The 27,956-nt window shown below is 30.8% G+C and overlaps 1 protein-coding gene across 4 annotated transcripts; it reads right to left on the minus strand.

The window, feature by feature from the left end:
• Positions 1-245: 245 nt before the first annotated feature.
• Positions 246-27,875, minus strand: LOC134682912 (antiviral innate immune response receptor RIG-I-like). 4 transcript variants are annotated; one of them, XM_063541828.1, is made up of 5 exons: positions 27,791-27,875; positions 17,673-19,066; positions 16,027-16,180; positions 13,952-14,076; positions 246-3,823 (listed from the first exon to the last, which is right to left on the minus strand). In XM_063541828.1, the coding sequence occupies exons 2-5, from the start codon at positions 19,054-19,056 to the stop codon at positions 2,514-2,516; spliced, it is 2,973 nt and encodes a 990-aa protein (XP_063397898.1). In that variant the 5' UTR covers positions 19,057-19,066; positions 27,791-27,875; the 3' UTR covers positions 246-2,513. The 4 variants fall into 4 exon arrangements, with proteins under 4 accessions (XP_063397898.1, XP_063397896.1, XP_063397897.1 ...); XM_063541826.1 differs by having other exon boundaries at positions 27,692-27,807; XM_063541827.1 differs by lacking the exon at positions 27,791-27,875 and adding an exon at positions 27,725-27,787.
• Positions 27,876-27,956: the final 81 nt, after the last annotated feature.

The raw sequence follows: 27,956 nt of genomic DNA on the forward strand, positions 1-27,956 counted from the left end.
TTATATTTTAACTTACGGTTTTATATTTAACATTTAATCTAACAATTTCAACTACGTAATATAAAGATTTCGGATTCAAAAACTTAAATATTGCAAAAATAGCATATGAAATGCACTTATATATAATGTAGTATCTATTCTTTTTTAAACCAATTGAATCATTCAATGTATCAACTTAGATTGAATGTCCATTATATGCCATGAATTCTGCTTCTATCTTAGAGGCAATAAAATCAATATTTACATAAAATTACATATTTATTAAATCTGTAAATAGCACCTTCAATTGATAATAAATAATTGAAGAAGCAATTAAAAAACAAAACAGTTTTAACAGCAAAATACAACCCCAGACTATTATAACACATATTTTATAGTGGTCTTAAATGTAACCAATACAACATTACTATTTTGGGATGAAACTTTAGCAGTAAGCATCAAATTGCTTATGTTCAAATACAAAAAACTAACTTAATAGTTATCAAAAGTACCAGAATTACAATTTTATACGCCAGACGCGCGTTTCGTCTACATAAGACTCATCAATTGTTGCAAGTATATTTATGAATAATGTATGAGAAAAAAGTAAAATAACCCAAATACCGAACTCCAAGGATAATTTTAAATGGAAGCTTCTTATCTAATGGCAAATCAAAAGCTCAAACACATCTTACAAATTGAAACAACTGTCATATTCCTGGTATAGGTATATCCTTACGTAGAAAATTGTGGATTTAACCTAGTTTTATAATAGAATAAAGGAATCTGTTACATCATATTCTAGTTCCTATCCCATCTGTTACAATGCTCATTCTTATTGTTTACTTTAAATTTAAAGAATAATCCATTGTCCTTTGCCTAATGAACATATTTCATGCAAATTGAGGACTAAAGATGCACTGTACATTTGTGTGTGCAGCCCATTAAAGTACAACTATTTCTCCTTTGGTTGATAAATAAGTCTTCTTATCAAATAAATCTTGAAAACAAAAATACTGGTAATCAATTAGGTGTCATTTTATAGATATAAATGTGATAACCTTTAAAAGATTAAAATGTACAACCTAGATTTCGGAACTACTTGACAATCTTTTACACAATCACAGCAGATGAATTTTGATAATCAAAATTGAGATCTATACTATTATTTTGTTTCAATGAGAATTTGAAAAATTTAGCAAAAAATGAATTTAAATCACATACATGTATCTTCCTATTTTATAATCTTATGAAAATGTAATTTACCAAAAAGCAGTTTAAATTCTCTTAAGGTGGTACCTATCACTACAGGGAGATGACTCTGTAATATCTCTAAACGTTTTAATTACATAACCTTGTGAAGGTAATATAAAGCTTCACAATGATCCAAATTGGTGTTTGTCAAGCTGCTATATAACCAGTGTAAGTTTTCTGATAAAACACTTGGTTCAATTTTTTTGAATTTTTTGTATTTTTGTCAAAGGGTCAAAGTAAATAATTTGTCAAAATTTTATGAAAATAAAATGAGCGAAATTATTTTTAGTCAAAGTGTTGGGTACCACCTTAAATATCAAAATGACTGCTACTTTAAAAATATTATTTTGAGACATACCAATCCATATTAATTATAAAGGAGTAGGTCCGGTAAGAATTGATTTTAGCCTCAAATTTTAGTTTCATCTGACAAAAGATTTTGACCACTTTTTAAACACTTTAGTGTCTATTCCATATGATTCAATTAATTTATGTGACAGATTTTAACTTATTTAGTCATTAAAAACGATCCGATTCAAGCTCAAATATGAAAATCTACCAAACATGCGAAAAAATGTCCCTTTTCAGATGGTTTTTGTCAAAAACGAAAGTGGCCACATCTGTGTTCATCCTCAATCTATGTTGTGTATTATCAACAAATACAACTACAATTTCAATATTTTGGATGAACACAAATGTGGCCATATTAGTTTTACATGGAAACCGTCTAATATTTAAGTAAAATTCTGGAATTGTTAAGATTTCAGTAATTTAGCATGACTTAATGGTACTAGTACCCAATATATGTGCATTGTATTGTCAAAAACAGCCCATATTTATGTAGTAAAACCATTTAACTATCCAATAAATAACTAAAAGTTTACATTTTAACAATTTTGTAAAACTGCTATATTTTGGGGCCAAAAAGGGGTCTTACTGGACCTACTCATTTTATAATCTTTAATATTGCATAATAATATAAAAACACGTAAATCATACATTATTTTATCATTTTTTAAACAAAATTAAAATTATTATAAATTAATGGACAGATGAATGACATAAATGGCCAGACCTAACAGGGTATATGACAGGATCCCTAAAAATATAATAATACTGAACACCAATAACTTATCCTTTAACCTTTAACCTTTGCATATGACATTTAAGGTAATTGACAATTTATGATTATTTATAGGTGATAATAACTTAAAACTTAAACTCAAAAGCAGATTGAACAACTAGTTTGTAAAATAAAGTCATCATGCATATTGCGTGTATTAAGATTGTGATAATTGTTTGACTGCTTCCATCATATTCTGTTCACGCTTCAGTAAATCTTCCATGTCCTCCCGTTCCTTTGTACTGTTACAGACAACAATAAATTTGCTTTGGTTTTTCCTAGCTCTTCCCCTCATCTGTACTAAGGCTGTTACGTTTGAAGGAGGGTTTAATGTTATGACTAGCTCACACTCAGGGATGTCTATTCCTTCTTCTGCCACTGAAGTAGCCACCACAATGTTATACTTATGTTGTTGAATGTTATCCAGTATGACTTTCTGATGAGTGACTTTCATGCCAGGTTCTTTACCGCTTGTCGTTCCGTGTCCAACCAATGCAGATACGCCTCCTTTACAAACACTCATAATTTTGTCTTGTAGAAGCTCGTTCATTTTAAATGCAGACCCTCTCTCTTTGACAAGGATAAGTATGAGTGATTTGTCATCTTTAAGCAAGTTTATTGTCTCAGGGTTGATCAAAAGGTCAACTAGTTTGGTAAATTTCCCATCATCTATCTGATCTTGCTGGTTTTCTTGACATATAATTCTGGAAACCATTTCCGTGAGTATGGAACATGGCAGCTCTAGTTTTCTGGCAAATTCAAAACTTGTCCCTTTATCCAAACCCATTAATTCTTTTAATTCCTCCACAGCAGCTTCCATTCCAAACTGTAATAAAATGTCTAAGGTAACACAAATATAGTGAGAATGCTTAATCAAGTTAGTGGCTAGCACTTTCTCTTGAGGACTTGCACCAACACATGGTTCAGACAAGCCTATTGTTAACTTCAGGTAGTTGAGCATCTTTCCATCTAGTTTTTCGTCTGCAAGTTGTCTGAACTCTCTATCATTTTTGTTTACCAGTTTTAACTCCTCTGCATCTGAATGCTCTAAAAGATTTGTTACATCAGCCATCTTCTTGTAGCAATGCAATATGTAAACCTGGAGTTCTGATTTAAACCTCTCTTCCTGGGAATTCAGTGAAACAGTTTGTATATCAATCTCAGCATTAGATCTATATGTGTTTAGCTCACTTTCATTATCCTCGACTATTTCAATTGACACACCACCTACATTAATGGTTAGTTCTTCAAGCATTTTGACAGTTTGTTCAACAGTTGATTTGCCTGCAGGGGAAGCTGTGAGTCCTAATAGTTTTGGTTGGTCTTCTGTAGGACATTCTTTATGTTCAAAGTATGACAATCTGTTATAAGGATGACTCTTTACACAGTGATGGACTTCATCAAACACTACCAAGCATGTGTCTTTCCATCGCAGTAACTTCTTCTGTAACAAATTCTCATAGTATGCTGAAAATATGAAATTTTATTCTTGATAATATATAAATATAGTTCCAATAACACATCAAAATATTTTAAACCTGTTATTTTAGTTTTCATTGGCTTTAAAAAAAAAATGGTACAATCCTTGCGAAGGTATATCCAGAAAAGCAATATGGAAGCAGCAAATTTATAAAGTAGTCTATTAAATATATGTACTTTTTATTGCGTGTACATTGTTCTTATCTTAAAGTCATAAGAATCGAGTGACCGGTGAAAAATAATGTTCTTCCAATTCTTGAACCAATGCATACAAACATCATAAACTTAGTCTTCTGTTCAAGAATTTTTCATTTTTTTCGCATAAATTTCTTATGATCGTCAATTTTTTTTTCTCAATCTGTCAGTGTTGTTGTGAAAATATGGCAGGTAATCAAAGTTTGTGTTTTGAAGCCGAAGTTTAACAATTGTCACCTGTTTGTCAACAATCAACAAAAAATAAATAAAAAAGCATGGAAATTGAGCACGTGTTAAACATGTAAATTCAGATAATAGTTTCTTTTAAGGACATCCATGCGTATTGCAATCACCGGATTTTTAAGAGATAGGTCACACTGAGGTCACTTTGCATAAGGAAAATATGTTGGGGGAATTGCTTCCTGGAAGGAATCAATTAAAATAAAGTAAACTTCTCCTAAATATGAATAAATTAAAGAATTTTCCTCAGAAAAAAGTATATGTACATAAGTTTTATAATGAAAACTATCCATTGAGTTATAAAAAAAAACATATGCATTATTTCTTTTTAAATTTGAGGTTTCTTATGACTTTAATGAATTTAGTACTGCTGATGAGTAATTTGGAGAATATGAAAACATATATAGCTAACTTAACATATTAAAGTACTAACTAATTCAATATTTATTTGTTGACCTATAGCTTTCAGGCATTGCTTCACATTTTAAAACTAGAGGCTCCCTCGAGCCTGTGTCGCTCACCTGAATTTACTTTGGTTTTGGAAATCATGTAAAAATAGATTAGAATCATAACAGTTACCCTAATAGTGATTGTGGTAAAATTTGGTTTAATAATTACAGTGGTTCTCTAAAAGAAGACATTTGTATGACTTACTATAAGGTCCTGTAATGAATGTTCCTTGCTTGAGACCATCTTGGATGATTGGTCACCTATAAAGTTACAACACTAGGTCAGCACCTAGTTCATAAAGAATATTCATGCCATGTTTTATTTTATTCCTGTTAGTGGATCGATAAAAAAAGACATTTGCATGTATTGTCGATATGGTCCTATGTTAAATGAAGTCCCCTGATGGCCGCCATTTTGATTGATGGATCGGCTACAAAGTAACAACACTTGGTCAGCACCTCATAAGGTACGTACCATCCAGTGGTTCTCTAGAAGTTCAAAATGTAAAAAGTTAAACATGACGACAGTTAACAACTGACACCAAGCGATGAGAAATGCTCCCCTGGCCCTTTAGGCCAAGTGGACTCCCCCCCCTAAAAATCAAATTTTAGCTCCCTTACTGTGAAAATCATATTTTTCATGTGAACTTGCACTGATTGTCATATTGAAAAGATTCAATTAATTTGCTAAAAATCTATAACTCCATAATAAATAAAATGCTTCGCTTAACCCTAGCCTGATACATAAGTAAGTAAGTAAATTTTATTAAGAGTTGGCATATATATACATACACAATAACATACAATTGCATAGGTCGAACCCTGGAAAGTTGGGGCAAATTTGGACACAATATTAAAGTTTGATACTGTCTGAATTTGATTGTGGTAAAATTTTTGACAAAATATAGGTTTCTGACACAAAATAAATGTGTTCAAAAATCTTACAAATCTATTGCACAATTTTGTGCAATTGAAGATTTCTTCTCGAACTTTTCAAAAATTAAAAATTAGAAAAATTATTAAAAAATTATAAATCCTGTCAAAAAATTGTAAACAAAAAATCCCCGCCCCAAACTTATTGAAACCCCCATTGGAACATTACCCTAAAACTCAATCTCAGCCTTTCCCTTGTAGTATGGAACCTTGCAGTACTATTTCAGAGTGATTCATTGACTTAAACACAAATAATGGTCTGGAAACTAGAAAAATGCTTCTTTTTGGTCCTTTTATTTTGCCCCTAATTCCTACATGTTTGTATGGCAAGCCATTTTGCTATTTATTCGTACTTAAAGATATCTCATAAACTTTATAAGATATCTTATATAGTTTATAAGATATCTTATATAGTTTATAAGATATCTTATATAGTTTATAAGATATCTTATATAGTTTATAAGATATCTTATATAATTGTCTTTATAATATATCTCATAAACTATATAAGATATCTTATAAACTATATGAGATATCTTATAAACTATATAAGATATCTTATAAACTATATAAAATATCTTATATAAAATTGTTTACAAGATATCTTACAAACTTTAGAAGATATCTTATTAAGTATATATACGATATCTTTTAAATTTTAGGAGATATCTTATACAACATTAAAGATATCTTATATAATATATAAGATATCTCATATAATATATAATATTATTAATTCATATATTTTAACAAATTTGATTCGTTTAGGGATAGTCACATGTTAAACTATATTTTCGAAGGTAGAGAGAAAACGGCGGATAGCAAAAAGCATATCGCACGGTTATTTTTAGAATATCTAAAAACCGATATAATTTGTGACGTCATGTAATGAATTTCAGGATATTGTTTAACGTTTTGAAACGCATGATATCTGTAATCGATTATTTGACGAAAAAAATCTCCGAATACATAAGATAATGTTCCTTCATCCAAGCATATCTTGGATGTGCAGGATGAAGGTCATTCTTAGAATATGAGCCTGAGGCTCGAAAGTAATGAATTAGCTTAACTTCTCTTTGAGGGGTGAAGCTTACATATAATATCTCTGTTTAAAGAAACAAACTATACCTGGCCAGTGACCTTGACCCTAGTATATAAGCACCTGTTCCATAATAACTTGTCATAATTTAAAGCAAGTTTGTGTCGACCAAATATAAAACCCAGTGGAAAAGGGTGGGTCTGACTGATAATCCCTAGGGTGGGAATTAATTACTTTCGAGCCTCAGGCTCATATTCTAAGAATGACCTTCATCCTGCACATCCAAGATATGCTTGGATGAAGGAACATTCTTATTCATATTTCGCCTTCGGTCTCAAGTAATGAATTAGCTTGTTTAAAGTGTAGACACAAACTAAAAACATTTTTTATATAAATGCCAACATTTAATAAAGGATAAAAATCACAAGATCATCCAGTAACTACAACTGAAGAAAGGTGTTTTAGTACTGATATTATTTACTTTCCTGTTATAGAACTTGAAAAAGTTTTACCATATTTCCAGACAAAACTGTTGCCAGAATGTCCTTAATAGAACATCCTGAAGCTAAATGCACTTAAGAAGAGGTTCCTCTAAATGAGTTAACCTTAAAACCTCGGATAAAATATGAACTCTCTCTAACTATCTAAACTTTACGGAAAGACTTAGATGAATTCTCTCACTTATTTTGTACACAAAACATGATAAATCATTGTCTTAACAACACAAAGTTTTGGTTTATCAAAACCTTTGATCACCTCATAAGGTAAACTAACTAACAGATCTAGTATTTTTCAAAAACTCATGTATATGAAAAAATAAAGTGCCATGTCTCTGAATGAAAGACATAGAATGTAAATCTACAGCTGATAAAGATAGTACTTTAAGGCAGATGTAGTCAAGGCAAATAAAAACACAATTATAAAAGACAGTCTTCAATGTTAAATACTCCAATGAATATTAAGAACCTAAAAAAGATAGCACTAAATTCATCTCCTAAGTGAAAGAGTATCTAACTCTTCAATTGCAGATTCAGGTTTCAGCAAACTTACACAAATACATGTAGTAAACAAACAAATTAAGTAACATCTTGTTCTTAAAGGATAAAGTCTGTTTCAACATAGAACAAGGAAAATTCACATTAAACATGCTGAATATGAAAAACTTGAGTTTTACAAAAAATTCAATAATCAATAACATCCTTTTTAGATGGTGATAAGGAATTGATCACACCAAAAAATGAAATTTCTCAAAAAATATTGATAATGCTTGATTATAGATGCAAGGTCTCCAAGATGAAGTGTAAATATATTTTACAAATGATTCTGAAATCCCCTGTTTATATTAAAGTGATTTCTGAGTATAATACACACGTTTTACCCTACTGCACAATCAACTCTTCAGGTGTTGGTTCACTTATATTTTGTACAATATACAGTTAAATTAAGTCTCTTCCTGACGGAAAGACATTATCTTCAGTATACAACATTGTTACTAATTTTTATGCTTAGCAGTTTAACTGGCAAATAAATTAAAATTGGTTTTAGCAAAGAAACCCAACTCTGAGCAAGCCAAAAAGGATAACCAAAAGAGCCTTCTGAACTTTATCACTAATAATTTTCTTTATAATTATCCCCAACAATGAAAAAGATGGGAAAATATAAGGTCTTAATTCTGATCATGAAAAATACAAACATCTCTGAAAGGAGCTTGTTGGTCAAAAGACAATGAAGTAATTATCTACAGATTTGAAAATGAAAATGTAATAACAACAAAACCAATACATCTTCTTTCAATTGCCATCCTTTTGAATCTGTAAATTTTTTAGACATATGATAAGCATCAAAATTTTCTTACCAGGAATAAAAAGAGCTGTGATAAAAATGTTCTTTCTTGAACACCAAGCCCAAATAATGAAATATATGTAGTAAGTATGTTAAGTGACAAAGAGGTTATACCTCCTAATTTGCATAATAAAAGCTACTGAAATAGTATTTTCTGATTGTATAACTATCTGTGACTAAAACTTTTTCTCCAAAAGAAAAATATAGCCAACAATACTATGAAATCTATATTAAATGAGTGCATACTCTTAAAGAAGCTCCAATAAATGCTACCAACAGAAACATTTTCTTCAAATTTGGATCCCAAATCCTTCTTTTGTCCGAGGAATCTGGTTCAATCCAAAAACTTATTTGGATGGGTCTATAAATCAAATTTTTAAATTCTGATTTTAAATTGTTAAAAAATTTCACCTATCATGCCTAATGATGATAATAAACTTTGTAACAACTATACAGTGTTTCAACATTATTTCTTGCCATGTTTCTGCAATGTAACATTCCCACAGATACTACATTAAAAGCATTCGTCACAAGACCAATATATGATGTAAATCATCTAAAATACAGTTACACAATTCTATTTAAGAAAAATTTCCCAAGGGAGATAATTTTACCATTTCTCATCTGTCAGAAAAAACTTAAATAGCTCAGTATCAATAATGAGACAAAGGAAAACAATGTGCTTCCAAGGAATGAGTACCAACTTCTCAAATTTTATTCCGAAGCACAGCTTATCAAGCATTTGCACCACTTCTTCTGTATTCACAATACAATCATCTAAACTCTGATCCATAATAAAAGAATCATCAATGTATAAACTATAGCATGTATATACTTCAAGTGACATTATTTCATAAATACATAAGACAGGTTTTAAAACCTTAGTAAAAACTCTTGATGCAGAAGCCAATCCAAAACAAAAAACATAAATATCATATCAATGTCTTTTCCACAAGAATCAGGAAATTGTGATATAATCATAAATGATACCTAAATATACAACTGTGAGATCTATAGATGTTAGCTCTCTCTCTCTATATATATATAGATAATTATTCTAAAAAGAATTACATCTAAACAAAAGAGAAATGGTCCTGCTCCAAATGCTGATTAGCCACAAACTAAGTTTGGTTGAATTTTTCAAATAGATACAAGCCTTGAAGACCAATCTTTCTTAGGAACTAAGAAAATATAGGAAATAAACTGATTTTCCATTGATCGATCAACCTCTTAAATAGCTCCCTTAGCTATCAATTTTTGGACTTATGAAAATAATTCATCCTTATGAAAGGTGAAATGTATTTAATTCAAAAATGATAAACCTTGTGGTACATCATTAAAAACAATTTTATAACCATTTCTTAATATATCTAATATCAATAGATCATTAGAAACATTTTCCAAATCATAATATTTAAGTTATCTACTGTATATATAGCAACTGGTTGAGAAAAGTGACCTCTTCGAAATTCTCTGTTCCCTTTTGGAAACCTCTCTCTCTCAATGAAGGGAATTGCCTACTAGTATAGTACACTAGTTGACCAACAGAGCATCTGCAGTTAAAAAACTGATAATGCCTTTCCCATAACAGCTGGGAGTAAATTAATTGCTAGACCTGGAACCTCTTCCAAGGAATCTATAATTTGCTTTAGAATCTTTGTATAAACACAAATTTGCTTTTTGCAATCATAACTAGAAATGTGATAAAGCAACTATCACAACAGAATTACAAAAAAGTTTTATCATCTAAATATTTCTGAGCATCTCCTATGGGTTTAACCAGAAACCCATGGTCAAACAAACAAATAGAATTTTACTATAAAATCCTTGTATTATCAAGATCCAATGGCTCATTCTTACAACAAGAAATAGCCAACTCGACAAAAGGGGTAATGATCAACCCCTTAAGAAAATATCTCTCCAGGTTCCCTGCATCTTTGAAACCATAGAGTGGGCCTGTCTAGGCAGTGCCATTTCGATTTTAATTTATCCCCGACACACTAGGATTGTCACAGTTCTCAGTGTGATAGTATTATTTCCTCTATGAACTTATATTTTCCTGATTTTATCAAAATCATGATTAAACTGATCAACAAACAGGATGAGATAATGGACCATTAATCTCACTAAAAGAAGCCTTAAAGGCTTCTGAAAACCTTAATGCAGGATCAAAAGACGTATCAAAATCAACTCCGGCTGGACTATCATCAGCCATGGCACAAACTCCAAAAAGAGGTACATACACCGTATCATTTCAGTAGATCAGATCAAAAATTAGAACTAAATCTTCATAAAAGTAAGCCTCTAATGGCAAAATTCAAATAAAGCAGCAGGTTTCTCTACAAACTCTGCTAGAGTTGAAGGCAGTGAAACTGTCTCAAAACTCATGATTCATACAGGTTCTTTACTACATTAATAATAATGAGTAAATGTATCAATATACATGCCTATCTTAAATCTCAACAGCACTTTCGTGAGAAACATTCACAAATCAAGTAGAATTTGAAGTTATACAAGTAGCACTAGATTTTAAAACTTACTTTTTACAGGTTCTGTTGCTTTGTCAATTATTTCCAATTGCCATGCCATTATGACCTATTATAAAACTACTAGGTTTTATAACTGTTAAGAAGAGGATTTATTCAAAATACCTCTTGATTTCCTATTAATTATATAATCTTTATTTCTAAAACATTCCAGAGGTAATGAAAAACATAACCATCACCCTAGTAAGTGTAAACATCATTCTAAACATCTTGCAAAAACAATACATTTGCATAACTAAATTCAGCCATTGTAATACAAAATGTGTACCTGTGCAGGTAAAACACGTGTAAATTGTGAAGAGTACTCACGACCTTCATGTGAATAGAAATACTTTTAAATATCTACCTGTTTAACAAACAGGAGTATGAATTAAGTAACACATGTACATGTGCCGTACATCGTACTAATACAAAAACTTAATGAATATATAAAATTGTCATACATCGTAGACAATAAAATATTTAATTAAATTTCCATGAACACTTGTCATACATCGTAGACTAGAAATTTTTAAATTCATTTCCATCAACACTTGTCATACATCGTAGACAATTGAGGAATTATTATTTGTAAATAACAAAATAACATTAGAACTTGTCGTACTTCGTAGACAAGTTAATGTAACTTTAATAACTTTCTCCCAAATTTAAGATAAAAATAAAATAACTAAAAAGAACTCACGTGAAGTGTCCACTTCACCCTCAAGAAAAATAATGACAAGTTATTATGGAACAGGTGCTTATATACTAGGGTCAAGGTCACTGGCCAGGTATAGTTTGTTTCTTTAAACAGAGATATTATATGTAAGCTTCACCCCTCAAAGAGAAGTTAAGCTAATTCATTACTTGAGACCGAAGGCGAAATATGAATAAGAATCAGGTAAAAAATAGCCTATGTGCAAATTTTCATAAACTTGTAAATACAGGTTCAAAACTGTATCGTATGCCCTTAACGTTTTGAAACACATGATATCTGTGATCAATAATTTGACGGAAAAAATCTTCAAATACATAAGATGTCAAATAAAAAAGTAAATTAAATAACAACTAATATGTTGTTGTTGTCAAGGAGACAAATTGATGTAATATTTATAAAATTCCAACAAACCTAAATGACGATTTTGATACAAATATGGTCGGAAATTAATAATATAACAAATATAGCCTTTGTATGAGGTCAATACAGGATATATCAACGGAAAGAAGTATATCCTTGTATCGACCTCATACAAAGGCTATATTTGTATAATATATTTCATAAAAATGAAATTATATAAGATATCTTATATATTATAGGAGATATCTTATTTTGTTTATAAGATATCTCATAAAATTTATAAGATATCTTATATAGTTTATAAGATATCTCATATAATTTATCAGATTTCTTATATAATTGTCTTTAAAAGATATCTCATAAACTATACAAGATATTTTATAAACTATGTGAGATATCTTATAAACTTTAGAAGATATCTTATAAAGTTTTATAAGATATCTTATAAAGTATATGAGATATCTAATATAACATTAAAGATATCTTATATAATATGTGAGATATCTTATAAAAATGAAATTATATAAGATATCTTATATATTATAGGAGATATCTTATTTTGTTTATAAGATATCTCATAAAATTTATAAGATATCTTATATAGTTTATAAGATATCTCATATAATTTATCAGATTTCTTATATAATTGTCTTTAAAAGATATCTCATAAACTATACAAGATATTTTATAAACTATGTGAGATATCTTATAAACTTTAGAAGATATCTTATAAAGTTTTATAAGATATCTTATAAAGTATATGAGATATCTAATATAACATTAAAGATATCTTATATAATATGTGAGATATCTTATAAAAATGAAATTATATAAGATATCTTATATATTATAGGAGATATCTTATTTAGTTTATAAGATATCTCATAAAATTTATAAGATATCTTATATAGTTAATAAGATATCTCATATAATTTATCAGATTTCTTATATAATTGTCTTTAAAAGATATCTCATAAACTATACAAGATATTTTATAAACTATGTGAGATATCTTATAAACTTTAGAAGATATCTTATAAAGTATATGAGATATCTAATATAACATTAAAGATATCTTATATAATATGTGAGATATCTTATAAAAATGAAATTATATAAGATATCTTATATATTAAAGGAGATATCTTATATTTTAAATAAGATATCTTATATATTATAGGAGATATCTTGAAATTTGAATAAATAGTAAAATGGCTTGCCATATGTTTGGGGTAATTAACCCAAAACTCAGTCCCAGCCTTCCCTTTGGTATATAGAACATTGTGGTACAATTTCCGAGAGATCCAAACACAAGTCCTAAATTGAATCTTAATCTTCTACTTGTTGTATTTTACATTGTGGTACAATTTTTAAAAGAGCAATTGAAATATTTATACACAAGTTACCCTGAAACTAAAAAAATGCTTGTTTTGGCTCCTTTTTTTTGGTCCCTAATTCCTAAACAAGTGGGACCATCATCCCCAAATTCAATCCCAATCTTCCCTTTGTGGAATTGAAACTTCTGAAAAAAAAATCATAAAGATCTATATACTCTAACTAAAATTATTGACAAGAAACTAATGTGTCTTCAGACGAGGACAACACAGATGACAACATCATACCAATATATAAGATCTCAAATTTTTTTATTGCAGTCGTATAAAAATAATAAGATAAAGTGTGTATGACACAAAGAAGAGAAGTATACATAAGATATAAAAGGCCAATCACTGCAGTTAACATTTTAAAATCCAAATAGTGATAGTCTGCTAGAGTATCATATGGTATTGACTATATTCATTAATATATATATACCTGCTGTGACTACAATAACGTCATGTTTCCACAAAGGTACACCTCTAGAGCTCTGAGAACCTGAACATAGTCCAGCAATCAATAACTTTCTTCTCTCTGTTGTGTAGAGATCCTGCAGTCCAAATCTAAATCGGTATAAAGTAAAATAAAAGAATCTTGACTATTCAAATGTTATTTCCATCTAAATTTGTCACACTCCATCCCAATAAAGGAGAATTCATAAAAGGCCACTTCTTAAAAACTGTTAATTCAAAAATAATTGTGAGATTGAGTGAGTACTACAATAAAAAGAACTCGCACTCTGAAAACTAGAGGCTCCAAAGAGCCTGTGTCGCTCACCTTGGTCTATGTGAATATTAAACAAAGGAAGCAGATGGATTCATGACAAAATTGTGTTTTGGTCATGTTGGTGATGGTGATGTGTTTGTAAATCTTACTTTACTAAACAGTCTTGCTGCTTACATTTATCTCTATCTATAATGAACTTGGCCCAGTAGTTTCAGTGGAAAATGTTAATAAAAATTTACAAATTTTATGAAAATTGTTAAAAATTGACTTTAAAGGACAATAACTCCTTAGGGGGTCAATTGACCATTTCCGTCATGTTCACTTATTTGTAAATCTTACTTTGCTGAACATAATTGCTGTTTACAGTTTATCTCTATCTATAATAATATTCAAGATAATAACCAAAAACAGCAAAATTTCCTTAAAATTACCGATTCAGGGGCAGCAACCCAACAATGGGTTGTCAGATTCATCTGAAAATTGTAGGGCAGATAGATCTTAATTTGATAAACAATTTTACCTCATGTTGGATTTGCTCTAAATGCTTTGGTTTTTGAGTTATAAGCCAAAAACTGCATTTTACCCCTATGTTCTATTTTTAGCCGTGGCGGCCATCTTGGTTGGTTGACCGGGTCACGCCACACATTTTTTAAACTAGATACCCCAATGATGATTGTGGCCAAGTTTGGTTCAGTTTGGCCCAGTAGTTTCAGAGGAGAAGATTTTTGTAAAAGTTAACTAAGATTTCGAAAAATGGTTAAAAATTGACTATAAAGGGCAATAACTCCTAAACGGGTCAACTGAGCATTTCGGTCATGATGACTTATTTGTAAATCTAACTTTGCTGAACATTATTGCTGTTTACAGTTTATCTCTATCTATAATAATATTCAAGATTATAACCAAAAACTGCAAAATATCCACAAAATTACCAATTCATGGGCAGCAACCCAACAACGGGTTGACCGATTCATCTGAAAATTTCAGGGCAGATAGATCTTGACCTACTAAACATTTTTACCCCATGTCAGATTTCCTCTAAATGCTTTGATTTTTGAGTTATAAGCCAAAAACTGCATTTTACCCCTATGTTCTATTTTTAGCCGTGGTGGCCATCTTGGTTGGTTGACCGGGTCACGCCACACATTTTTTAAACTAGATACCCCAATGATGATTGTGGCCAAGTTTGGTTCATATTGGCCCAGTAGTTTCAGAGGAGAAGATTTTTGTAAAAGTTAACAACGACGACGGACGACGGACGACAGACGACGGACGACGACGGACGACGGACGCAAAGTGATGGGAAAAGCTCACTTGGCCCTTCGGGCCAGGTGAGCTAATAAAAGTTGAAAACAGATTCAAAAACTTAAGTCCCATATCAATGAATCAACAAAGTTAAAAAGAAATGAAAATAAATAAGGAGTTTATCAAATTTCATCATACACTGAGAATTTACATAAGGCTAATTTGTAAGAAAACTGAGAAAGGATTTAATTTGCACCTTGAGGTCAAATCTATATTTTTTTTTCTCGCTTTGAAACATTCAAATATGCAGGTAACAAAACCTTTAAATAGACTTATTAAGAAGGGATATAGTTACGATACTGTTGTCAGGTTAATAAAGATTGCATATTTTGGAGTTAATATTGATTCACTTATAGGGTCTATGCAACGGAACTAAACACATTTATTTAAAAACCAGTTGTTGGCATGACACGGGTTATGTTTTTCTCATATATATGTTATGATGGTATGATACCAAGGAAGATAACTTATCTGGTACCTACCTGGTAAATAATGTAGCCCCAAGCTCTTTTTTGATATACTGAAACTGCTGTAGGACCAGTAGACCTCTCTCTACAAGGAAGACAACTTGTCTGGTAGGGTTCTGCTCTAACATTGTACTCATTACCATACAACCTATCAATGTTTTACCAGTACCTGTAGACAGAGGAAAAGTTAACTCTAAATACAAACATCAGGTGCACTTATTGTATACCTATACAAATATCTATTTTAAGGTAGCTGTAGCTGGGGTGTCTAACTGTTCAATGATATATATTTTAACTTCTGTTAAAGATTTCAGTGTTCATGATTAGATGCAACAAGAACTTTCAAATTTCAATAAAAAAAACTAGTGGTCATAGAACATGTTTTTTTTTAAATACATTGAAATTAAACAAAATCCCAGTTATTTAATATGAGTTATTTTGAAAAAAAAAATGTTTCCTTGTTGAGGAAATAAAACACTATAGAATTGGTTCAAATTAAAAATTTTAAATAATTGCTTTTCTTAGATACTTAAGAAATATCAAATAATAAATAGTACTGGTATACCAACAAATGTCTCGTAAAACAGGCATATAAAATTAAGGGGTCCCTGCCTTATTTTCTTGACAATAAAAAAAAACACCAAATGTGCTATCAAATTCAGTAAAATTATCTGCCCTTAATTTTAAAAGATATTTTTCCGAAATTTTAAATACACTTAACAAACTAATGCCCCTGCTTACATACATTGTATCATATAAAGTTATCAAGGTACATAGTTAAAGATTGGTTATAGTGATGCTACCCAAATTTTAGTTTAGCGCCAAAAAGTAAATGAAAACAAAAAATACAGCAAAAATATTTATTTTTCTTAATTCATGACCATTTGATAAATATGAGTTATTTCTGAATAAAAAATGCATATAAAATAAAGAAATTACAAATTATTTAACAAAAAAGTCAAGGTTTTCTTTGTAAGGGAAAATACGGCCACATATCCGATTTTGAGCAAACATACAAAATTTCTACCTCATTTAACTCAAAAGTAGCACATGAACATGATGAAGGTATATTTTTAATTCCATATTTGATTTAATCAGGCAAAAAATAGCCTATGTAGAAATTTTCATCAATCTGTAAATACAGGATCAAACTGTTTGGTATGCCCTTATTAGTTAGAGTTTCTAACAGAAATAAAAAATAGCAATTTTTCCCCTTGTTTAAGGGACATAACTCTAGAACAGTTGAAGTGACAACACCAAATTTAAACTTGATCTGTATTTTGTAGTAATTAGGCATTGTGTGTAAGTTTAATAAAATTTGATTGAGGTAAACTAAAGTTCGAGAATGGAAACCAGCTTTTGGATGAACAGAAGGACAAACAAGGGTTTAAATCTAAATCTAATTTAGCTACGGCATGGGCATAAACATTTGCATTCTTTTATTTTCCATAATCAATAAGGAGATGAGGTATGATTGCCAATGAGACAACTATCGGCAAAAGTTCAAATAAACCAGATGTTAGCAATAATTGCATTTTTTAACAATATCAATTTCTTTTTTTTTTATTCCTTCCCTTTTATCATGTTTATACATATATCATGTATATATATATATAGCTTATGTGATTTTTCTGAATTTTTGACAAGGTTTTAAATTTTACCTGTAGGAAGAAAACAAATGGCGTCTTTCTTCATGGCTTTCCTAAACAGTTCTTCTTGATACTTCCTGGGTCTAGATTTGGTCTTTACCTCAGTTATATCTACTTCTGTGAAGACAGTTTCTGGTAGAACTCTGTCAGGGGCCAACAACTTCCTACCATGATTCTTCCCTTGTAAATGATCTTTGTAGGCTTTCTCAGTGTTCATCAACTGGTTACATATAACACAGTGGTAATTTTGTTGACGTTTAGGCATTCTGACTGTAGTTCTAGACGGTGTGTTTTGTGTACCTTTTAAATCATCCTTTTTAGTCGACACACTCGAAGTAGATGCTTTATTTTCTATTGACTTGGTACTAGTGTTTGTTTCCATTGTATTTTTAGTTGTCGTAGAAACATCTAGTGAACATCCATTATCATGTATTATTTCAGAATTATTTATCTTTTGAAATGTTGTATCAACATTTTTGCCTTCAATCTTATTTTTATTTGAGTAATTACTGGAGGAATTTAAAGATTTGAAGTCTTTGTTTACTGCTTGGTTCAAAGGTAAGCTTAAATTATCTTTGTGATCAATACTTTTGGAATATTTTCCTCCTTCAAAAGACTCAAGAATATTTTTAACAAAAGTCTGATCTATTTCCTGTCCGACATTGTCCTCGTCACTGGAACTAATCCTATCTCTAATGATATTGGGTTCATCCTTTTTGTCTGATTGCCCACTCAAATCATTTTTAACAGTTTTGTGTTCATGGTCAAAGGTTTGCTGTGCATCAACGTAAATAGAGTCATCATTTTCTCCATTATTTCCATCAACATTACCATCATTAATTGTTTTGCTCTTTTCATCCCCATGACTATTAGACTGCTGAAGCTGTTTTTTCTTGTGACCTTTACCTTCTACATGTAATTTCATATTATCACTCCCACTTATACTGACTTGACAAATCTCACAATACAACAAACTTCCATCTGACTTCTCTTTTGGTGATCCATAGCCTTCTGGTGATTCAATGTTAACTTGCATTTCTTTCTTCTTATGTGATTTTCCTTGTAAATGAACATTAATATTTTCTATTCCACTGCATTTAATGTCACATAACTTGCAACAAAAACCATCCCCACTTTCATCTTTAATGACATTTTCATCATTCACTACTGAAGATAACATGGCTTCTTGTTCCTTCCTTTTGTGAGATTTTCCTTCCAAGTGAGCGTTCATGCTCTCAAGGCAACTGCATTTAATTTTACACAAATCACAAAATAGTTCACTTTCACCAGTCAATGCGTTCTTATGCGTCCTACCTTCATAATGATCATTTGCATTTTTGGCAGATGTGAAAGATACTTTACACAAATTACAAAATTCATCCACACTGGTTGCCATTCTTTAATTTCTAGAAAAAAATCAATATGAAAAGTAATATTAAACATGGTTTAATTTATTAAACCTTCAGGTTTAAAACATTGGATAAATTAAATTATATTTGCATCTTGTACATTGTACACAAACGCTTGTAAAATATGAAATACAATTTTATCAAATAAATCTATTAAGGGTTTTTGCTGTTGTTTGAATGCATTTTTCCTCTGTACATATACATACCTGAATGAGTATTTAACAAAAAAATCAAGTTGTAAGTTACAAGTCTATGTGGAATGGGAAATTAACAGACTAAACGTTCTATAAAAATTAGTGTCTTGTCTGACAAATACAAGTTAGTGCCTTGTCTGACAAATAAAAATTAGTGTCTTGTCTGACAAATAAAAATTAGTGTCTTGTCTGACAAATACAAGTTAGTGCCTTGTCTGACAAATACAAATTAGTGCCTTGTCTGACAAATAAAAGTTAGTGCCTTGTTAGACAACTAAAAACTATTGCCTTGTCTGACAAATAAAAGTAAAATTAAGAATGGAAATGGGGAATATATCAAAGAAACAACAAACCGACCAAAGATCTGATAACAGCCGAAGACCATCAATGGGTCTTCAACGCAGCAAGCCCATGAAGGTGGTCCTCAGCTGGCCCCTAAATATAAATGTGTACTAGTTCAATGCAAATTGACATCCTTCTAAACTCCAAAACCTATAAATAAACTAAAATCATGTATATAGAAGATGATTACTCAGCAGTTTCTGTAATGAATTTAAAACATCATATTGCTGTTCGAGTTATTACTCGAAATCTCAAGGCTCCTGTAAAATGTTGACTTCACAATAGAAAATATCTGAAGCCATATAAATAGCAAAGTGATTGTTGTATGACATCAATAGTTCTAGAGGCACAGATTCTCAGAGGTCACGCTAGAAGAATTTCTAACGACAATAAGGTCTGTAATATAACAGATTTGTAAAAAGATAAGGGACATAACTCTAGAACTTGTACACAGATTGGAAGTCTTACATTTGTACTTAAGTACCCATCTTCACTTTATTAATATGTTGCAATTTACTGTTTCATGTTCTTTTGAATGATCCAATGAAGCATGTAAGAGGAGGCTCGTGCAGAATATGCAAATCCAAACATATCATGGTTCAGAAGAATCCAGGTCTGTTTCCTCGATGTTTGATCCCCTTCTAATCTGACAGCCCTATTTTACCTTCACACCCCACCATTGTGAATTATTTTAAATAATTTATCTAAATAAATGATTATTGTCATGATAATCAAAGAAGAAGTCATTTAAAAAGAGAGAGATGATTCCTAACAGCTTTGAAGACATCAAAGTACTAAAACAAAACACCTTATCGCTAATTGTCCACCATTACTAGAAATCACACAGGTTCCCGTAAAATTTAGACATCATATAACAAAATTTCTGATGCCATAATGGAAAAGTGATTGTTGTTTGCTTCAAAAGTTCAAGAGGCCAGGTCAGCTGGGATTAGTGATAAGGTGCATTTTGGGGGGAGACGGAGGGTCCTGATCCTGAATCTGAATGTGGCTTAAAAACATGAAATCCTTAGGTCCCAAATTAAAAGAAAGTTTAAACCAGACATCAAAAAATTTAAAAAAAGAAATCCCAGATCCTGAGAGGATCATTCCCTAAATCCTGAGTTAAAAAACACCTGACACTACATGCACTAGTTCTCCGTTAAAGCGCCCAACATCAGAGTAAAAAATGATAAAATATAAAATGCAGCAAAACTTGTTTATAAGGAACATAGAACATCTGTATAGTGTATTCTATCCACCCTATAAATGTTAGCATGTAATGTGCTACCGTTAATTTGTAATGATCAAGACAGTTTAGATGAAAAAACAATAAAAATAAAACATTTAACGTCATTTTATTTCCTTTGACGTCGTGATTTTCAATTTCAAAATGCTGAAAACTTTTTTTTATTGATTCAAGTAAACTTTTATTTCTTTTTCTTGTTAGCTGAAATTTCAGTATGATATTTATTCATGTCTGCATTATTATTATATATATATAAGGTTTTTTTTATCTCTTTAACACAAATCAAGGTGATAAATCCTCAATTTGACCTTTTCTGTGCGAACTAGTACCATAAACAATCGACTCAGCAGTACAAAGCAGGATAATATAAAATCGTATAAACATGCTTTCATATTTGTTTTTCTATGTTTATAGTTCTTTCTTATGTTTTACTGTTATACCAATGTCCCAGGTTAGGGGGAGGGTTTGGATCCTGCTAACATGTTTAACCCCGCCACATTATTTATGTATGTGCCTGTCCCAAGTCAGGAGCCTGTAGTTCAGTGGTTGTCGTTTGTTTATGTGTTACATATTTGTTTTTCGTTCATTTTTTTACATATATATAAGGCCGTTAGTTTTCTCGTTTGAATTGTTTTACATTGTCTTATCGGGGCCTTTTATAGCTGACTATGCGGTATGGGCTTTGCTCATTGTTGAAGGCCATACGGTGACCTATAGTTGTTAATGTTTGTGTCATTTTGGTCTTTTGTGGATAGTTGTCTCATTGGCAAACATACCACATCTCCTTTTTTACATTTTCAACCCGAATACGTATATAATTTGCCACCGAATCCTCCTCCTTTTCGTCATCATCCTATTTACCAATCTGTGTTACAATGAATTATAAATCATTGATGTGGTCATATTGATATCGAAAACATATATATAAATCAACTGTTTTAATTGCAAAATGCACAAGTATTACGTATAACACATGAATTTCTTGCTTTGAACTTTTTTGAAAAATTCCTTCAAAGCCAAATCACAACCCTAATGTATGATCTTGTATCTTTGATGGGTTACTTCCTTTAATATTCCATAATAACTTTTTGTTCATTGTATCGGAAATTTGAAGAAAAAAAATAGGAGAGATGAAAAGTGTCCATTAGTTTTTTTAAGCAGACCAATGGAAGTCTGTTTCTTAAATTTGAACACTTTAACATGTTTAATATAATAATGAGAAAATGTGGTATGATTGCAAATGAGACTCCAGTCTAAAATTCAACTTAATAAAGATAGTCTGCAAGATAAATTAGTTACACAGTGTTTTAGTGACTTAATACGATATAGACAGTGTCAGTAAATTCCATATGAGGTTCTATTTTCGCTCAAATCCCTTATGGAATTTACTGATCCCGTATTTATCATATTAGGTCACTAACACACTGTGTAACTGATAATTTCTGACTAAAATTTAAACGAATCACTTATTTGATAATGTTTACAGTTAGTATGATAATTCAACTTTAGAGTAGATATGATTTATTGATTGATGTTTTCTGAACGTACAGTGGCAAATATTTCATGCACATTTTTGACCGGGAGAAGAATATTAAAAAAATAAATAAGATGTTACATGTGTTGTCGTTGATAAAGAATTTAAAAAGGTTCAATAAAAATATATAAAAAAAACAATGATGAGAGAGACCCAACAAAAAAAATAATCCAGCAAAATATAAAATATTGAATCATTTTTCAAAGATATTTTATTCATCCTCTTTGTTGGTTAGTTGTAGTCTATTCATCTCGCAACTTTGATTTTTAGAAAACCAGTAACGACCACAGCTTCTTTTTGTAGATCCTCTTATACTAATCGTATTCTGCTTGAATATCATATACTTTTTTTTTAGTTATTTGAAATAATTTAAGATATAGAAGGTGGTTTATAGATTAAAAAATAATTTTGAAACTTAAGAATATGGTGAATTGAAAATAACAGAAATAAATGATTTAAAGATTAATGAAACTTTACGTTTTCTGCATATATTAAAAAATCATAATTGACAATATTCTAGCAGATCATTTCAAAAGAAACGTTGATTTTTCAAATTGGTTGTAAACACAACTGGTCAAATGAAATAAGCGATGCAAATTTTATAAATTCATAATCATCCTTGTTTTTCGCCAAAATCACAATCTTGCAATAGTTAACTTATCATTTCGTTTCCTATTGTAGGAAAATATAACCTTACATCCTTCTCGTGCATTGCGTCAGCAATTATTTAACTTTCTTCACCTTAAAAAAATAGTTCGTGACAGATGTCAGACCAAGATAATCCAATAAGCAACAAAAAGATCTGCAATAGTAGTCGAAAAAAAAAAGTTATAAATTCCATTTGTCCAAAGCATTAACGCCAAGCGACAAGTATTTGAAAATCCAAAGATATGAAAAAATAGAAAGAGTTGATGAGCTATACGACGAAAATGACACACAAAAAATAGTCAAATCAGTAGAATGTAACATTGATTGATGGAGGTAATATCTTAGGTATCTTTATAATTCCAAAATATATAAATTGACCATTGATTGAAATAGTAAAGATTTGCAGAATCAAAGCATTGTCATAATCCGTACCTCTTAATTTTCATACTGATGCTCGAGGAGGGAAGACATTGTCTTCAATTTTTTAGGGTATAGCATTTTTTAGTACCAACATATTTTAAATATATTTCTTTATTCACCAAAACAATTGATTGATAAGCAATGTTTCTTTCTATATTTTGTTGGACAGATGAGTAATCAATGATAAAATCTTTTTTGTGATAAAATTTTTATTTAATCCAATTTCAGATTTCCCTTGATGTCGGTTAGCTACTGGTACTGTCACTGTTATAAAACTGAACGTTCAGCTCCTCTTTACTAGTACCTTGAATCATAAGGCAAATATGATAAAATATACCTCAGATCATCTTTACTTTTGTTTATTATCCCAGCTATCCAACTTATCTCGAAGAAACTGAAATACTTTTTTCTCCAAGTTTTATACTTATTTTAAACGAGGTATCATTAATGCAGTACAGTGAAAGAATAGAAAAAAAAAGAGGGGCTATACAGGGAAGTGTCATCATACGTATGTTGTTGATACAAACAAGACAATACATATATATTATCAAGATGTTATATACAGAAGTTTTCAAATGCAGGAACGGAACCGAAGAATTTTACAGAGAAGGGCATATATTTCTAACTGAATAGAGAAAAATGGCCAAAAGAATTACAGAATACAGAAATGTAGATCTCCTCCCCTAATACAGACCGTAACATATATAATGCATGTGACGGATAGTTTTGTTTAATCAATCTAACTGCTTTTAATTCCGAAAAGAATATTTTACAAGGTGTTGTTAATAAATGCAACGGAATTTATATCAGGCCCTTTCAACCGACGTTCTAATTTAGATGAAAGAAATTAAAAGCTTCTCCGCTTGGGCAACAAGAAAAAAGAAAGAGCAATTTTTATGGCTTCTTGCAATTGCATACTAGTTAAATCGTATTGAATTCGGTATCAAATTGATTTTAATCATAAAGCTTCAAATCTTGAATATTGAAAACAGGTCTAAATTATTTACATGCATTATAGAGATTGATATAAAAACATCTGGTTCGTTTTTTTATCTTCATCAAGATTTGAGAAAGAGGCAACTCTGTTACACTTAAACAATTGATTTATAAAAAATGTTACATGTTGTCCTCTCATGTCGTCAGAATTACAATACCTTATTGATCTGTAAGTGGTATATCCGCCATCCATTATAACTATCTAATATGTTTATTTGGCATGCAATACTCAATAAAAGTGCGGACCTGATAGAAAGCACTCTTTATCAAAATGTCAACGGAGATTACATTCCACGGAGGTTACATTTCAACGATTTTGTCATAAATGAACCATCTATACTATTAAACGAGAAGACCTCATTTTGGGTTTCGCTTCTCTTCTTTCCATAATTAATTAATCAACACGCCTGAGCCTCTGTATCCTATATGTACAGTGCATGTTGCCATTTGTCATCCATTCATATGATTATTCAGATTGAGTTATTTTTGGAGAAAAACGAGAAAAAAGGCATCCGGATATTGTCCCGTCATTGGACGAAATTTTAAGTCAGATTAGACTTCTGGTTTGCGTTTTTCTGTACACTTTGAACATACATATACAAAGAACAAAGTGTATTTTCAGAATTCTACCTGCTACCATTTTCAGGTTTACTATCCAAGGCAGTCACAGAGTTTATTAAATAGAGAGGGTCTGTATACTATATCAATGACCACTATGGATCGATTAGTAAACTTAGAATTGAAAGTAAATACACTATATTTATATAGTAATGAATGTTCATAAAATACAGATAAGCGCTAAAATTATTCATGTGAACTTTTGATACCTTCTCTGAAATTCTTCAGCCAGTAAATCTTTTACAAAATTCATTGATAACAAAAAAAAAGATGATGTGGTATAATTGCCATGTTGAGACAACTCTCCACAAGAGACCAATATGGCACAGATATTAACAACTATAGGTTACCGTACGACCTTCAACAACGAGTAAAGCCCATACCCCATACTCAGCTTTATTAACAACTATAGGTTACCGTACCACCTTCAACAACGAGCAAAGCCCATACCGCATACTCAGCTTTAAAAGGCCCTGTACTGACAATGGAAAACAATTCAAACCAGAAAACTAGCGGCCTTATTTATGTACAAAAAAATGAACGAAAAACAAATATGTAACACATCAACAAACAACCACTGAATTACAGGCTCCTTACTTGAATGTTCATAACATACTTAATGTATGTTCATATAGAAATTGAAAGAAAACCAAAAAATGGGAATATTGGAAATAAAGGAGGAGGGGTAAAAAAAAAAGCATTTTCCTGTCCCCAAATACCTATGACTTATGATACTTTTGCTGAAATTCTCCAGTCATTCAATATTTTACAAAATTCTTCCAACAACACTTTACATACTTTAAACTACGCTCTGAATGCCCGTGATTTCGCGGGTGTGTTCTAGTAATATGTATATCTAAAGATGGGAGTTGTACTAAATTTTAATGTTGACATCGATATCGATCTGTTGAACGTAAAATTTATTTTCAAAATTGGTGTTTCTTTAAGAATTGGCCATTTCACAGAGATTACACGCTTAACAAATCTCTACAGTTTTCAACTTTGCTTTGTTCTTCAGACTAATGTAACTTGGAATAAATTACCATTGTTATTAACTTAATTATTTATGGTAACCTTATGATCAAATTTAACTCATATTACACCCTATATGTACTAAATATTTTGTCCTGCTTGGTCTTTTATCCATCAGTGGAAATTTCAGCTTTTTGAAGAAAACATGATGGACGACCAGTACGATCACGATCGTTGTGCAGTCAGGGGTGCTACTTAAACAAGTAATTTCATTATCACCTATTTCAGTGATTTAATAAATTCAGTTATCACCTATTTAAGTGATTTTGGTGTTTCCTTTGATTTTCAAATCCTAATTTCATTGATTTTCCATATTTTCACAAACTTTTCTATAATTTTCCTACATAGATCAATTATCCATTTTTCTATATGGATGAGGGCCCTCATGGGGTTTTTGATTATGTGATTACTTGGACGTTTTTTTAATGATTATTTGATTATTAAGCCAAATATTTCATGATTATTTGATTACCTAGGACTGAATTTTTAGTTTATGATTATTTGATTACTAAAGATAAGCAAATATTTAATGATTATGTGATTATATTGGCAAAAAAATGGTGATTATGTGATTACTAGGACCCCCCCATGAGGGGCCTCATGGATATTAACTTCACCAGTGCCTTGAGCAGTAAGTTAGTGAGCTAAAGCTTTTAAAAGTACCCTTGGGAATTGTTCTGTAATCAAATATTCATTAACTGCTCTGAGACTGACTATCAGACAAAGGTCAACAATATAAGGTAACCTGATTGTTTTTCTTTAGAGTTAGAATGATATACTTCAAGGTTATGTCCTGATCTATGAATTATTCCAGAAAATGCACAGGCTAATCAAGCAAAAGACAATTTCTAGATGTAGATAGTTGTTTTTTCAATGGAATTCTTGTCTTTTTACCAATAAAAAAATCAAGCTTGTAAGAAAAAATATCAAGAAAAAGTTATAAACACTTATTTAAGTGATCTTCTCAAATTACTTGTTACAGTGATTTTAAAAATTCTGTGTCTATTTAAAGAATTTTTAAAAATATTTCACAGCCAAAATCACTTGAAGAAGTGATTCTGAAATCACTCGTTTAAGTAGCACCCCTGACTGTTGTGCAATATCTTCTAAACTTTATAAAAATTTAAAATATAGATAATAAAGAAATCTAAAATTCTCAGATATCAGTATAACAAGCTAACTGGAAGTCGTTAGGTTTGCTTTTTTACGGTGGGACAAAATAACGTCATAAAATAGGCTTTAACAGAGAACCAGTGCTGTCAGATCCCATACAGTGGCAGATCCAGAAATTTTCCTTAAAGGGGGGGGGGGGGGGGGGGGCTCTCCAGTCTTGCTTCAGTGATTCCCTATAGTGTGCGAACGTACTCAAGAGATGAGCGTACGAATGTGTTTTGCCACTGGCACTGACTTCACTCTTCAGACAGTTAGTGAGTTACCCTGTAATGTTCATATAATTCAATGCGAAACATTAATCATTGCAAGTTACCATGCTCTGATGGTTCTCTTTATGTGTTTTCTTCTTCTGATATATTGTTACAGCTTCATTATTATTGAAGATTACGAACTGTTGCATGCGCGTTTTACTGATATACCTGTTTAATTATATGTCGGTGAACAAAACGTACAACTGTTTCAAGATACTTGTAAAGTTCAACTTTTACTTTCGTTTTGCAGCATATCTAATGAGTTACCTCCCCTGAGTTTTCAAAGTAACTCTCCGAGTCTAGGTTTGAAGTTTCTTTTGAACCGAAAGAAAGTAATCATGGCGCGTAACTACGTTTATGACGTTTTTGGTATGGTTAGTAAAATTCAACTTCCGAAGCAAGTTTGTCGGCTCTCCGGACATTCCCGAAGTCC

This window comes from Mytilus trossulus, chromosome 9 (genome assembly GCF_036588685.1).
Source record: "Mytilus trossulus isolate FHL-02 chromosome 9, PNRI_Mtr1.1.1.hap1, whole genome shotgun sequence".
Taxonomy (NCBI): domain Eukaryota; kingdom Metazoa; phylum Mollusca; class Bivalvia; order Mytilida; family Mytilidae; genus Mytilus; species Mytilus trossulus.

What these genes read in the sequence shown, in the direction of transcription:
- LOC134682912 (XM_063541828.1), bottom strand. Translation starts at nt 19,056, where the DNA reads ATGGCAACCAGTGTGGATGAATTTTGTAATTTGTGTAAAGTATCTTTC. An exon ending in CATTTGTTTTCTTCCTACAG is followed by an intron (nt 16,181 to 17,672) that starts GTAAAATTTAAA and finishes CTCTGTCTACAG; the next exon opens with GTACTGGTAAAACATTGATA. An exon ending in CGTTATTGTAGTCACAGCAG is followed by an intron (nt 3,824 to 13,951) that starts GTATATATATAT and finishes TCATATTTTCAG; the next exon opens with CATACTATGAGAATTTGTTA.